Source organism: Humulus lupulus, chromosome 2, assembly GCF_963169125.1.
Source record: "Humulus lupulus chromosome 2, drHumLupu1.1, whole genome shotgun sequence".
Lineage (NCBI taxonomy): Eukaryota > Viridiplantae > Streptophyta > Magnoliopsida > Rosales > Cannabaceae > Humulus > Humulus lupulus.
The window spans coordinates 19,962,374-19,976,108 of record NC_084794.1 but is presented as its reverse complement, the minus strand read 5'-3'; the positions used below and the strand labels follow the sequence as shown (position 1 = coordinate 19,976,108).

Genomic DNA, 13,735 nt, shown 5'->3' with positions numbered 1-13,735 from the left:
TATTAACAAATGTTATTGTAGTACTGGAAATCGTGTTTTTTTTAATCAATATTTCATAATACTAATCGTTATTTCTTTGCTTAAACCTCTTTTTTTATTAATTTATTTGTGAGAGCAATTCACTCTTTTTTGTTTATTTCCACGTGTTTATAATTAAGTTTTTCTTTATTTTTAACAGACACATAACAAATAATTCTCTATTGTAACTTGTTGTATTCTATAAATTATTTTTTCAAAATAAACAAAATAATATCCAAAACTTTTCGTGAATAATACATCTATATTTGTCTAACATAGTTCTTTAATCGGAATACAACAATTAATTTTCAAACAAAACATATTCAAACTTTATTCCCCTTATTGCTAGTCTTTATAACAGGTTCATTTTTGCATGTCCTCCTATTGTGGCCCTTACCGCCGCAACGACCACATAAATTTTGTACTTTATACTCATTGAAAGCTCTGTATCTAGTTTGTTTCGGCCTGCCTGCTGGACGCTTAGTCAACGGTGGTAAAACTTCATGTTGTCTTAGTTCCACAGGTATTTCCCATGAGTGTTGATCTCCTAATGGCATTACGGAGTCTTCATAAGTTGCCATGTATGCTTCATTTGTGTAGTAGTATGAGACATAATCATAACAATTTAGATTTTTTTTTATGATGACTCCCATTGCATGGGAACAAGGCATTTCATCATACTCAAATCTCTTGCAAGTGCATGTTTTTTTCTCCATGTTTACAATGTAGGGTGTTTCCTCATCATAAACAGTGAACACAAATAGATTCGATGATTCAACCTATTTAAGAAGATATTTTAATTACAAAATAAACAAACAAATATTTATTTTAATTGAAAGATTTTTTTTGCTAAGGAATTTTAATGTAAACAATTTTTTAATTTTATTTTATAATAATAAACATTTTCTTACCTTGTATTGTGCACAATCATCTCTCCTTTTTCGAATCATCAAGTCTGGTGTAGTAGGCAATCTTGTGAAAGTAAATGCTGCTATGTTCTTGTTCTTTAGATACCATTCTTGTACCAAACTCCTCAATGCTTCAACCAACGGTGTCACCGGTAATTCTCTAACCTCTTTTATTGCCGAATTAATTGATTCATCAATGTTGGATGTCATGGTGGAGTATCTGTTGTTGTTACTATACAGTCTTGTGCATTTCTCCAAACCAACTTCATTTGTTAAATAATTACGTATACGATCATCTATTCCATCAAGATCAAGCATGTATTTCTGAAATTCATTTTTGTTGTAAGCCCTGCATGCACCATTGAAAGCTGTTTTCAAATCATCCCCACCTTTCTTGAAGTTTTTTTTAATGTTTTTTAGTAGGTGGTAAGTGCACACTCCATGCGTTGTACCATCATACACATTGTCGATGGCCTTTTTAATGCTTTCGTGTCTATCAGATATGATGCATTGCCCATTTCTTTCACCATAAGCTTCTTTTACTTTATTCATGAACCATTCCCATGATGTATCATTTTCTGAGTCTACGATTCCAAACGCTAAAGGATGTATCTTCCTATTAGCATTCTGAGCACTTGCTATCAACAACGTCCCACCATATGAAGCTTTCAAGAATGTTCCGTCGACCACAATTATAGGTGTGCAATGTGCCCATCCCTTTATAGATGCTCCAATAGCAAAGAATAAATATTTAAATATATTGTTCTCGTCTACCACGAGATCTGTTTTTGTACCTGAATTCAATAAACAAACGACTTTACTAATTCAATTATTTATTTTGAAAGTAATAATCTAAATATATTGATTAGTGGCAATAAATGATTCGTTACACTAATAACGCAATATTTTTATTATTCGTTACATATTAAAATAAACATAATTTTTACCTGGGTTACTTTTTTTCAAATTAAAAAGGAATCCTGGTAGGAAGCGATATGAATTTTGTGGGCAACCTAATATGGTCTCCCTTACTTTCTCTCTGGCCCTCCATGCTTTTTGATACGATATTGATACACTATATTCATCGATCATTGTGTTCATTATATCGCGTGGGTTGTACTTTGTTTTCGGATCTAACAATCGCCGCTTTATGCACTCACTCACCACCTTGCATTTTGCTTGAGGATGGTCTGCAACAAGCTTGTTTAATGAGCATGTATGTTGTTGGTCAAATTTACGAACCTTGTACAAACCTATTTGGCGCAATTTTGATGAACGAAAATACCACTTGCACTCTTCATCCAAACACACGAGCACATAATCTCTATTTGATGCCCTTTTAACTCTGTGTTGGTAATTTGATCGTATGGACCACAAACTCATTGCTGTTATTATACTTTGTTTGTCTTGGAAGACATGCCCAGTTTTTATGTTCTTAATCTCCCGATCCCCATACAAGAATGGATCATCATCATTATCATCTGCAGCCACTATTTGTTCTTCATTGTTTATTATTGATATGGCTAGATCATGTGCTACCCCATTCCAGTGTGGTTCCTGTATAAGATATCCCCCCATGCTAACCTGATTTATCAAAAGAAAAACATTTTTGTTAAATATTTGATAACATTCTCAATTTATATTGGAAAATGTTGTAATGTTTATTTTTTGGATTTCTTTTGCGTAAAAAAAGATTTTACCTGATTGTTTTGTCTTGAACATTCCCCCACGCTTTGTGTGTTTTGTACTTGGGTATTGTCAAAACTTACCAGCAAAGGGTATACTGTTTCATCAGAATGTTTCTTATGTAGTTCCATGAAAAACTTTACCGTGTCATCATCATCTATTACCATCGGTGGTAATGATGGATTTGGTTGGAACTTAATTTCTACAGCTATGTTTTTACTTTGTACCTTCATTTTTTAGTGATCATTGTACTCAATTGAAGAAAAGTACAGTCACTAGGAAGTAAGATCCCAGTTACCTCAAAATCTTTATAAGTACACCGATTTTCCCAAATACCATTGTAGTAAATGTACACAGTTGTCATATTGGTGTGACCTGTTTTCATAAATTAAACAGTAAGTCAAATTTTAGATAATAAACATTTTTTTTTCACACGATTTTAAAAAAATGAACAAATCTATTTAACGTTCAAATATGTGTTATAATCTTACATATTCATTTTTATACAAATTTTACTTAATAAATAAATAAATTGGAATACATAACAATAGCAGTTTATAAATGTTTATAGTAACATACAAAATAAATTTTATAAATGTTTATAAATTTTTTTTCTAACTTTCCCTTCATATAAAATAATTTTTTTTTAACATTTACAATTACATTTTTTTTTTCTTTTTATGACTTATATATTCCGTTCTCATAATTATGTATAATGTTTTCAAAAAATAAACAGTAACATACATGTTAGATAATAACCCTTGAATTTCTGACTGTTATCATTTTTTTTCACCATGTCATAGAAAATAAACAAAAGGTTCTGAGTTACACAGATGTGTTTTAATTTCACACAATATTAAAAAAAAAAACATATCTAAATTAATAATTAAAAAAAACATAACACTATTAGGTTATAGTTTTATAAAAGTAAATGTGAGTGTTAATTATTTATTCAAATAGTCTTTTTTAGTGTTAAATTTTTATGTTTAGATTTACAATAGCATTGTTTTTTTCCTTCCTCATCATAGTTTATTTATTTTTGTGTTTTGTTTATATCTTTTTTTAAGTTATTCGTATTATTCCTAACAATGGATCATAACATGTTGTATCCAAAAGAGGGTGTTTTAATATTTATACTCGCAAGCGCACGAATCGTATTTATAGTGTTCGTGTAAGCACGAGATCGAACCCAAAGGAGTTGACTAAAATCGAAAAAGAGAAACTTATTTTAAACCAAAATTAATAAATTCTAACCTAGTTCCAAAGATTGATGAGATTTTTTAATAATGAAAATACAAGAAAATACAATAATATAAAAATGAAATACAATATATATAAATATAAATTAAAAGTAAAAATCAAGATAGTAAAATAAGATTATTAAGAATTAGAATCCACAAAATATAAGTTCAATAATATTTATAAGTACATTGATTCCTAAGTTTTAATGATAGTTAAAATAAATCAAACTATCATTTTCTAAATAGATTTATAATTTTAAGCACAAATTATTTCTAAAAAGATAGGATTTTTCTTCACTTTTCAAAATTATAATTTCAAAGCATTTAGTGTAAATCAATCTAATGAAATAACAAATAAATCAATGAACATTATTTATAAGGCAAAACATAATATTTTTGTTCTAAGCATGGATGTGTACAATTTAATGACACATCTTACACAAAGAATATCATGTTTTAGCACTAATGAAGAACAAAGTGTAAATATGTGCTAACAATCCAAAATACATGATATTTAAGATAAAAGAAGATATTTGAAGAAGAAAATTCCATAAACTTTGTTGCACAAAATGGGAAATCAACATACAAAATAAATACTATCTAGTTACAAAATGTTTCATCATCACCTTAATAATCTTAAAAAAATTAGAAACACATAACTAGAATAACAAATACACACTAAAAATTACAAACATAAATAGGAAAATTTGGAGGAGAAACCCCCAAAATTTCCTCTAAAAATACATAGAAAATAATAAAAAGAAGAAGAAGAAGAAGAGAATAGAGAGGTTTTGAAATGTGTAGAGTTTTTGGTATGGTAACCTCCCTCTTAAAAATGGCCACCCTAAATGGTCTTCAAAACTCCATATTTATAGCCAAAATGAGTAAATTAAAATAATCAATTTAAATTAATTAAATTGATTAAATTAATTTAATTAATTATAAAATGACAAATAGGGGTAAATTATAAGGTGTAATAATGATGTTTTGGGGTAAAATGTGCAGAAAGTTGGGTAAAAATGTGGTATTTTTGAGACAAATGAGACAAGAGTACATATATGTAATTTAAGGGCTCAAGGCAAAATAAAGGTTGTGTGGGCTGCTGGTTGTGTACATGCCAAAAGCTGGCTGAAGGGAGGCTTGAGGCAGGCGTGGTTTGGAGTGGCTGCTGGCTTGGGGTAGCTGAAAGTTGATTGGGAGTGTGGTGCTTTGGTGGGAGGTTGACGTGAGGTGGCTTGGTGCTTGGAGGAAGCTTGCTGGGCTGGCTGGCGCAGGCCTAAAGGAGTTGAGGCAACATTTGGTTGGGCCAAGGAGGCTTGGGCACTTTTGCACTTAGAAAAATGCCTTTTTTTTTCTTTCCTCTTCAAAATTGCCATAGTTCCTTCATTTTTCTTGCTTTTTCAAGATCAAAAATTCCCTACAAAATAAATCATAATACAATATTTTCAACTATAAAATAAATCAATTTAATTCTTTGAAAATATTAATTATAACTTAATTTATATTTTATATTTGAGTTCAATAATACAACATTTTTTTACCACTAACTTAACAATAATGATTCAAATAATTAACTACAACATTTTACAACAAAATAACTATAAAAACACACAAAAGTATATAAAATCATGATAAGACTAATAAATTCAAAATTACTTAAAAACTTAATAAATCAATTAAAAACTCAAGAATTAAGCAACAATTAGCACATAAAAAGTGGTAAAATAACTCTATTTTGTAGAGTTATCATAACATAATTATTTGTTCATGTCCACTCCTTACAAAATAAACCTATTAAATTTTATTTTTGAACTGGTGAAATTGATAATTATATCTATATGCAGATTGTTCCTATTATTACTGAAACTTTTCATTCTTAACCTTATTTGATTATAATATAAAATTACTTAAACATGTGTTATGCAAATCACAATGTTAAATCAAACATATATATATTATATATTTTAAAACAATATTGACATATAAATCATTCCAAAAGCTTACCTTACCGGATAAAATGGTGTATCAAAATAGCAGCTTCAAAAGTAGATATTGCATCTTTTGTATAAGAAGTGTGCTCTAGATCAATACCCCTAATTCCTATATGAAATTATAAACATATTTATTTTTCTTTCAACCAAAAATTTTTCTTTTGTTTTCTCTTGAAATTGTGAACAAATGCAGATTTGTGAAGATATATGTCTAAAATTTTTGAAAATGGCGCCTGATAATACTGATTATGTTTTTCCAATTGTTTGTTGTGTAAATCCATCATTATTTGTATGATATTAAATTTGTATATTTATTCATATCAAATATTAATTAATAAATATCTTTATTTATATATGATTTTACATATTTGTTTTGTGTTTTTTATGTCTAGATTGCATTTATTTTGTTTCCTTATATAATAAAGATTACGTTGAAGATATATGTCCAAATTCTTTGAAAATGACACGTGATAATAGTGATTACATATTTCCTTTCTTGTTTGTGTAAATCAGATATTAATTGTATGATATTATTTGTGTATATTTATTCATATCATATCATTTATATTTAATATTATGGTTTTATTGTTTGTATTTTATTTATGGGAAGTTACAAATTTTGAAACTAATACATATAAGGAAAGTGTCTGAATTTTTTTTTGTTTTTGAAATAAGGATTTTATTAGCAAATATCCTTCAACATTACATTAAGCAAAGCAGGAGAGAAATCACCACTCCTGATAACACGATCAGCTACCAAACGGGATGCTCTTGCGAGGGCATGAGCAACACAGTTTGCAGATCGTTTAACAAATGTAATAGAAATAAGCATATCCTTCCATAGACTCTTACAATCAGAAATAATACTCCCAAAATAAGAGTCCATTACAACTGAACTTCGAAAAGCTTGAATCACAGTAAGGCAATCAGCCTCAATAATAACCTGATTCCATGCTTTCCTTTTAATCCAGCTCAATGCTTCCTTTACCCCAAAAGCTTCAGCCATTTCAGGGGTCGTTTCCCCTTGCTTACAGCAAGTAATGGCCTCAATGGCATGCCCCTGATCATTGCGAGCAACACAAGCAAAGCTAAAATTTCCTTCATCCGGAAACAGAGCGGCATCAACATTGACTTTAATCACACCTTCTGCTGGCTTTGTCCACTTTTCTGCCCCATCATCTTTAGTCAAGAAAGCAGCAGTAGGAACCTCCAACTTATCCTGAGCTTTAGTCCATTGAAACAGTGTATTCTTAGCCAAATTGCACACATTCACCACTCTCGCTTGCTTAGCCTTCCACACGCTGTCATTCCGCACACGCCACAGTGCCCAACATATCATAGCAATGACCTTCAGCTGATCCCCATCATGAGACTGAAAGGCAGACGTCAGCCATGGTGCAAAAGTACCCTCCACATGAGTGTTGACTCCAATACCTGTGCGGTTCCAACTGGCCCTAGCTATAGGGCACTCCACTAAACAGTGAGATATGGTCTCACGATCATTGTTTCACAGAGGGCAAGTGGCATCAATATCCACATGTTTCAGGCGCAACTGAGCTTTAGTGGGAAGACAATCTGAAGCTGCTCGCCACAGCAGATCTTTAACCTTTGGAGGCACACGCAGCTTCCAAATCTTGCTCCAAATACTCTCCTGGTCGGTCTGAATCCCCATATTCTCTCCAAGTTGCAAATATTTATAAGTACTCTTTACTGAGAAACGCCCTGAGGACTCAAAAGCCCAGAACCATGTATCTTCCTGGCGACTAGCACTTAAAGGAATGCTTAAAATAAGCTGGGCATCTCTACTGTTAAACATATCCTTTATCAAATCTTCATCCCAGGCAATCCTCCCAGTGGTCATCAGAGAAGCCACTCTCTGATCAGTCAAAGAAGGGTGGATAGTACTGACTTTGGGGTTAGCTGTGCATGGTAACCAGGGATCTTGTGTAATATCTATGCATGTCCCATGCCCAACCCATCTCCTCGCACCAGCTTGAATAATCTCCTTAGCTTCAATGATGCTACGCCAAATGAAGCTGGGGTTGCTACCTAGCTTTGCAGACAAGAAACTACCTCCAGTGAAATACCTTGCTGCATAGATCTTAGCCACTAAAGTATGGGGTCGACACAGTAAATGCCAACCTTGTTTACTAAGAAGCGCTAGGTTGAAATCATGCAGGTTTCGGAAGCCCATACCACCTTTTGATTTGTGAGTTGACAACTTATCCCAACTTTTCCAATGAATACCCCTGCTGTTCTTAGAGGCAGAGTTCCACCAGTACCTGGCCATCAACTGCTCCATCTCTCGACATAACCCTTCCGGTAATAAAAACACATTCATAGCATAGCTTGGTAAAGATTGAGCCACTGTCTTAAGTAATAACTCCTTACCAGCTTTCGATAAAAGTTTTCCCTCCCAGCTTTGAATCTTCTTCCTCATCTTCTCCTTCAGAAAGCCCAGAATAGTATTTTTATTTCTACCCAAGATATTGGGTAACCCCAAATATGTGCTACTATCCCCAGCTTCTGTCACTTTCAGAATAGAACAGATATTGGATCTAATAGTAGGCTCCGTATTCATACTAAAGAAGACAGAAGATTTGCTCAGATTCACTTGTTGACCCGATGCCAGTTGGAAAAGATGTAGCAGCTCCATCACATTTCTAGCTGATTCCTCTGTAGCTTTACAGTACAAGTAGCTATCATCTGCAAAGAACATGTGTGATACAGTGGGCGCCCCTCTTGCTACCTTACAACCGTGAAGTTTTCCTTTCCTCTCATATTCTGAGATAAGAGATGAGAATCCTTCTGCACAGATAATGAACAAGTATGGTGACAAGGGATCCCCTTGTCGTAGACCCCTACTAGGAATGATCGGCCCCAACTCATGGCATCCTGAAATGACTTTATAGGAAACTGAGCTCACACATCGCATTACCAGTCTGGTCCAATGGTCACTGAACCCCATCTTTCTCAATATGGCTTGCAAAAAGCCCCATTCCACCCTGTCATATGCTTTACTCATATCCAACTTGAGTGCCATATATCCTACCTTGCCTGCAGCCTTTCTTTTCAGGTAGTGCATGACCTCAAAGGAGACCTTTATGTTGTCTGTTATTAGCCTTCCTGGGATGAAAGCACTCTGAGTCTCAGATATTATAAGGTGGAGCACCTTTTTTAAACGGTTGGCAACAACTTTAGAGACAATTTTGTAGATCACATTACAGAGAGCGATAGGCCTAAGATCTCCCATGGATTCTGGTTTTGCCTTTTTTGGAATAAGAGCAATATGTGTATCGCTAAGATGAGCTGGGAATTCAGTAAACATGAAGAAGTGCTGCACTAACCGAATCACATCTGAGCCCACAATGTCCCAGTATCTCTGATAAAAACCCGGATTGAATCCATCTGGTCCAGGCGACTTATCAGGGTGCATTTGGAACAATGCTTCCTTCACTTCACTATCCTCCACCGGGGCAAGTAGCTCCATGTTCATTTCTTCAGTGATGCTCTCAGGGACGCAGTCAATCACCCTCTCCCAATTAGTCTGTGAGGCCGAGAATATGTTCCTGAAGTAGTCAACTATAACTGTATCCAACCCATTATCCCAGTTCACCCACACACCCTGGTCATTCTTAAGAGAAGCGAGATGATTATTTCGCTTTCTAGTGGTAGCACAAGCATGAAAGAATTTGGTATTCTGGTCACCTGCTTGTAACCAAAGTTGCTTCGAGCGTTGCCGCCAGAAAATCTCCTTCTGCTCAAGAACCTCCAGAAGGCAGCTATGAACCTCCTGATAGCGGCGAATAGCCTCCTCATCTCTACACCCCTTAAGTTGTCGAAGTGATCTTTTACAAGAGTTAATACGCTCTTTGAAATTGCCTGTGATATCCTTACCCCATTCAGCAAGGGCAGTACTGCAGCACCTAATCTTATCATGGAGAGAAACCGTGTAATGGCTATGCCAGTTAGCTTGAACAATTTGACAACACATGGGTTCTCTAACCCAGGCATTTTCAAACAGAAATCTCTTCACAAAAGGATCCCTCCTCCGATACGCAAGATCCAACCAAATGGGAGAGTGGTCAGATGTCGAGATCTCTACATTGACCAGTTTAGCGCTAGGGAAAATAGATCTCCAAGTTTGAGAAAAAAGTGCGCGATCAAGTCTCACTTCAATCCAATTGGAAGTGCCTCTACCACGCTCCCATGTGTAAGGGTGGCCCACTAGATCCAAATCATTAAGGCCACAATCAACAAGCGCATCATGAAATTCGCTAATGAGCCTATTGGGATAAGCACGGCCTCCTTTTTTCTCCCATTGATAAAGAATGTTGTTAAGATCACCAATTAAACACCATGGCAACAGTGAAGCGCTAGCAAGTTGACGGAGTCTACTCCAAGTATTTTGGCGTAAATGGCGATGAGGTTCTCCATAAAATCCAGTTAAACGAAATTCTGGGTGATCCGCCAAATTTAATACCATATCAATATGATTGTTACTATAGCTCAGGAGCCTCCCCTCCTCTTCTTTCCTCCATAACATAGCTAAACCACCGCTGTGCCCATGCGCATCGACAACAAAAATACCTTCAAAACCCAATTGCCATTTGATCACATTCATCTTTTCTTTATTAAAAAAAGTTTCACAAAGGAAAATTACATTGGGACGCTTTTGGAAAACAATTTCCTTTAAGAATTGAACACTCCGTGGGTTCCCAAGCCCCCGGCAATTCCAACTTAACAGACTCATAATGACTGGCGGGCCCAAACACTGGTACCCGCCTCTTTCACGTTTTTTTGAATATTATCACAATCCGAAGTTTCACTCATATTGTCATTTTCTGATGCCAAGCCCACTACATTGTCATAATTGGAGCCCAATTCCTTGTCAAACCCATGTAGTCCAGCCCGAATTTGTTCCCCATCATGGCCCAAAAATTCATCTCCAAGGCCCAACTCTTTCCGCCGCCTCTTAGGGTCCAGAATACATATGCCCTCATTACAAGAGTCGGTCACCATATCATCTCCAGCTGGCAAAGAAAACTGAGTTTTGGTTTGACTTCCTCTTCTCTCTCCATGCATTAAATGGTCTCCTTCAACGGCTAAAAATGCTTTATTCACCCCACCCGTTTCCAGCCCACAATTAGCACGATTTGCACCCAAATCTGCTCCATTAATCACAGCATTAACAGCTCCATGAACCTCGGCCTGATCTCCGCGAATTGCTTCCGTGTTTACTCCCTGAGTCTCGCTTAGATCGCCTTCCATATTCCGTTCCAGATCTGTTACAATCTGCCCATTTACTCCTGTATCCCGAATATTACGCCCAGTAACGCCTCTTGGCGTCATAATTATTTACATTAAAATGGTATAGATTGTATATATTTTTGTAATTACTTTTATTGGTTTTATTAGGGTAATTTCTTTACGAAAATTGCCCTTTACACAATCTCTAAGCAGCTATAATAGTGGGCTTCGCATCAGTGGCCCAAAGCTTGCTTCTTTTCACCACGGCCCAAGCCCAAAGGCTATAACATATACCAGCAAAATATATAATAAAATAAAATAAAAATAGAGTCAATATTTGTCTTCATCAATTGTCACCAACGATGCTATGCTTGGTTCAGTCAGTGTGCCCGTCTTTGTCGTTATATCAGCATCATCGTCAACAATAGTGAGCAGCATCGTTGATTTTGGGATTACAATTTTTTTATTAAAAATAAATCAAATATGTTATTTTTAAATGTTAATGTCGTATTTTGTCAATGTGATATACTGAAGATGTAATTACATTACATCAAAAATTATTAATTACACGTAACATGCTACATCATCATGAGAGGTTGGGTATTTTTTATGCTTTATAGGAACATTGTAAACTTCAATTTTTTTTATTCTTCATCATCATCTCTGTTGTTATTTTATATTTTTTGTAAAGTATTGTTATGATATTTTGTGTTTACAATAATAATAATAAGTATTTATATAGAGGGAGATTTATTATAATTTACAATTTCGAAAATGTTAGCTGCAGTACTACAGGAAAAGAGAGTGAGTTCAAGAGTATAGTTTTCTGGTAAATATAAAAATGATATTATTCTAAAATCTATGTAAATAGTGTTATTTGTAAAAATGACCCTCGTGCTATAAACGTATTATTTTTATATATTTTTTTTGTGGTCTTCTAACTTAGTGCATGACATGTATATTTCAATAATGAATTGTAATATTATTTAAATATAAAATAACCATTAATATCTGTATGTTATGTATTGAGATAAGAGAATATAAAAAATAATGTATTCTATAACTTATTTAACATGTATATATTTCGCTTAAACAACTATATACCTCACTATGTTTTCAAAATACTAAATTACATACATCATCGTATTTTGTTTAAATACACATTTATAACCTTGTAGTTTTAATAATACTAAATTATAGGTCCGTGTTTTACCAAACATTACAAAATATTTACTTAAACCAATAACAAATTAATACCCTTCATTTAATTATTTGATTTTTTTAATAAATATTTTATAAAAAATCTTAAAAGTATATTTTATATAAACAAAAACATACATATATTTTAAAAAAAATATTAAATCACTCTTTGAAAAAATATTTATGTTAAAAATTATTAGAATATGCTAGTCGGTATTTAAGCAAAATACAAAAGTAAATATGTACTCTTTTTTAATACTTTTCTTTAAGTAATTTCTAAATTTTAAATAATTAAAACAAATGTATAAGCATTTATAATATTAAAATTATAAAATATATCATTAAACTTAATTGTAAAATCATAATATTCAAATTCTATCCTTGCCAAAATTAAATTAAAATAAATTGTATTATGTTTCTAAAGTTTTTTTAAAAAATTATCTTATCATTTGACAAAAACATTATTAAATAATATTTTATACATTCTGTTGACGCTGTTTTTCGTCAACTTAAATTAGAAAAGAACTAAACACAGAATTAAGAATGCCAATAAAAAATACACTAGTTTTTACGTAGTTCATCAGTTAAAATATGTCTAGTCCACGAGTCAATATTATTAAGTAGTGGAATTCTCTCAAAGTTTTTAGAAAGCAATTTTCGCAAAGTATTCCCAGTACCCAATTGTCCCTGTCTCCAAATAAATTTCTCCAGTCTATTTATAGACTAGTTTACAAAATATATTCCCTATTATTTCAGGAAGTTACAATTCAAATTTAAAATAAGTATAAATAAATGCATTAATTATATAATATCTCATAATAATAGGGATTTATTATCAAATTACAACAAATCTCAGAGGAATAGAGATTTTAAATAACAACCGCATTCAACTGGATTACTGACCTCGAACATACAATTAACTCACTTTTGAGATCGACCCACATCACGAGCTCATCATCCTGGTCAACCTCACCCTTAGAAGTGACTTTACCGAGCTCAACCATAAGAGACCAACTTCCTCGAGCTTGCAATGAAGGTTTGAATTGCACTCAAACTTCAGAGAAGATTCATCATTTCGAACTTGATGCCTAAGCTCGAACCTTCTTAACTGGTGCTCGGTCGCCAATAAGAACAAATCAGTATATTTATTTATACAAGCTTTGAACCCTTGCAATTATTCAGCTGTAGCTTCGAGTTTCATTTCTCAAGAACAATAGCTAAGGGGCTTGATACTACCACTAACTTGAAACCTCAAAACATCTTTGAGACCGCATGTAGCTCCGAGCTCACTAATTCCATCGTCGTCACCTTAATGCCGAGCAAAACTGTCAAACTCAATCTGCACATATGCTGATGACGTGGCATACTTGCCTATCTCGAGCATACACTTTACGAGTATACATTTCAATGCCATAAATTCTATTCTCAAAATTCGGCATAT

General features: G+C 33.5%; 1 protein-coding gene across 1 annotated transcript; it reads right to left on the bottom strand.

Annotated features, from left to right (window-relative positions):
• Positions 1–341: 341 nt before the first annotated feature.
• Positions 342–2,779, bottom strand: LOC133814004 (uncharacterized). Its single transcript, XM_062247028.1, has 4 exons — positions 2,696–2,779; positions 1,874–2,510; positions 930–1,720; positions 342–797 (listed from the first exon to the last, which is right to left on the bottom strand). Exons 1-4 carry the CDS (start codon positions 2,777–2,779, stop codon positions 342–344), a joined length of 1,968 nt encoding a protein of 655 aa, XP_062103012.1.
• Between the last annotated feature and the right edge of the window lie 10,956 nt (positions 2,780–13,735).

Coding starts and splice junctions, on each gene's coding strand:
- LOC133814004 (XM_062247028.1), bottom strand. CDS start 2,779: ATGGTAATAGATGATGATGACACGGTAAAGTTTTTCATGGAACTACAT. Junction 1,721..1,873: donor TTTGAAAAAAAGTAACCCAG/GTAAAAATTATG, acceptor TATTGAATTCAG/GTACAAAAACAGATCTCGTG. Junction 798..929: donor ATGATTGTGCACAATACAAG/GTAAGAAAATGT, acceptor CTTCTTAAATAG/GTTGAATCATCGAATCTATT.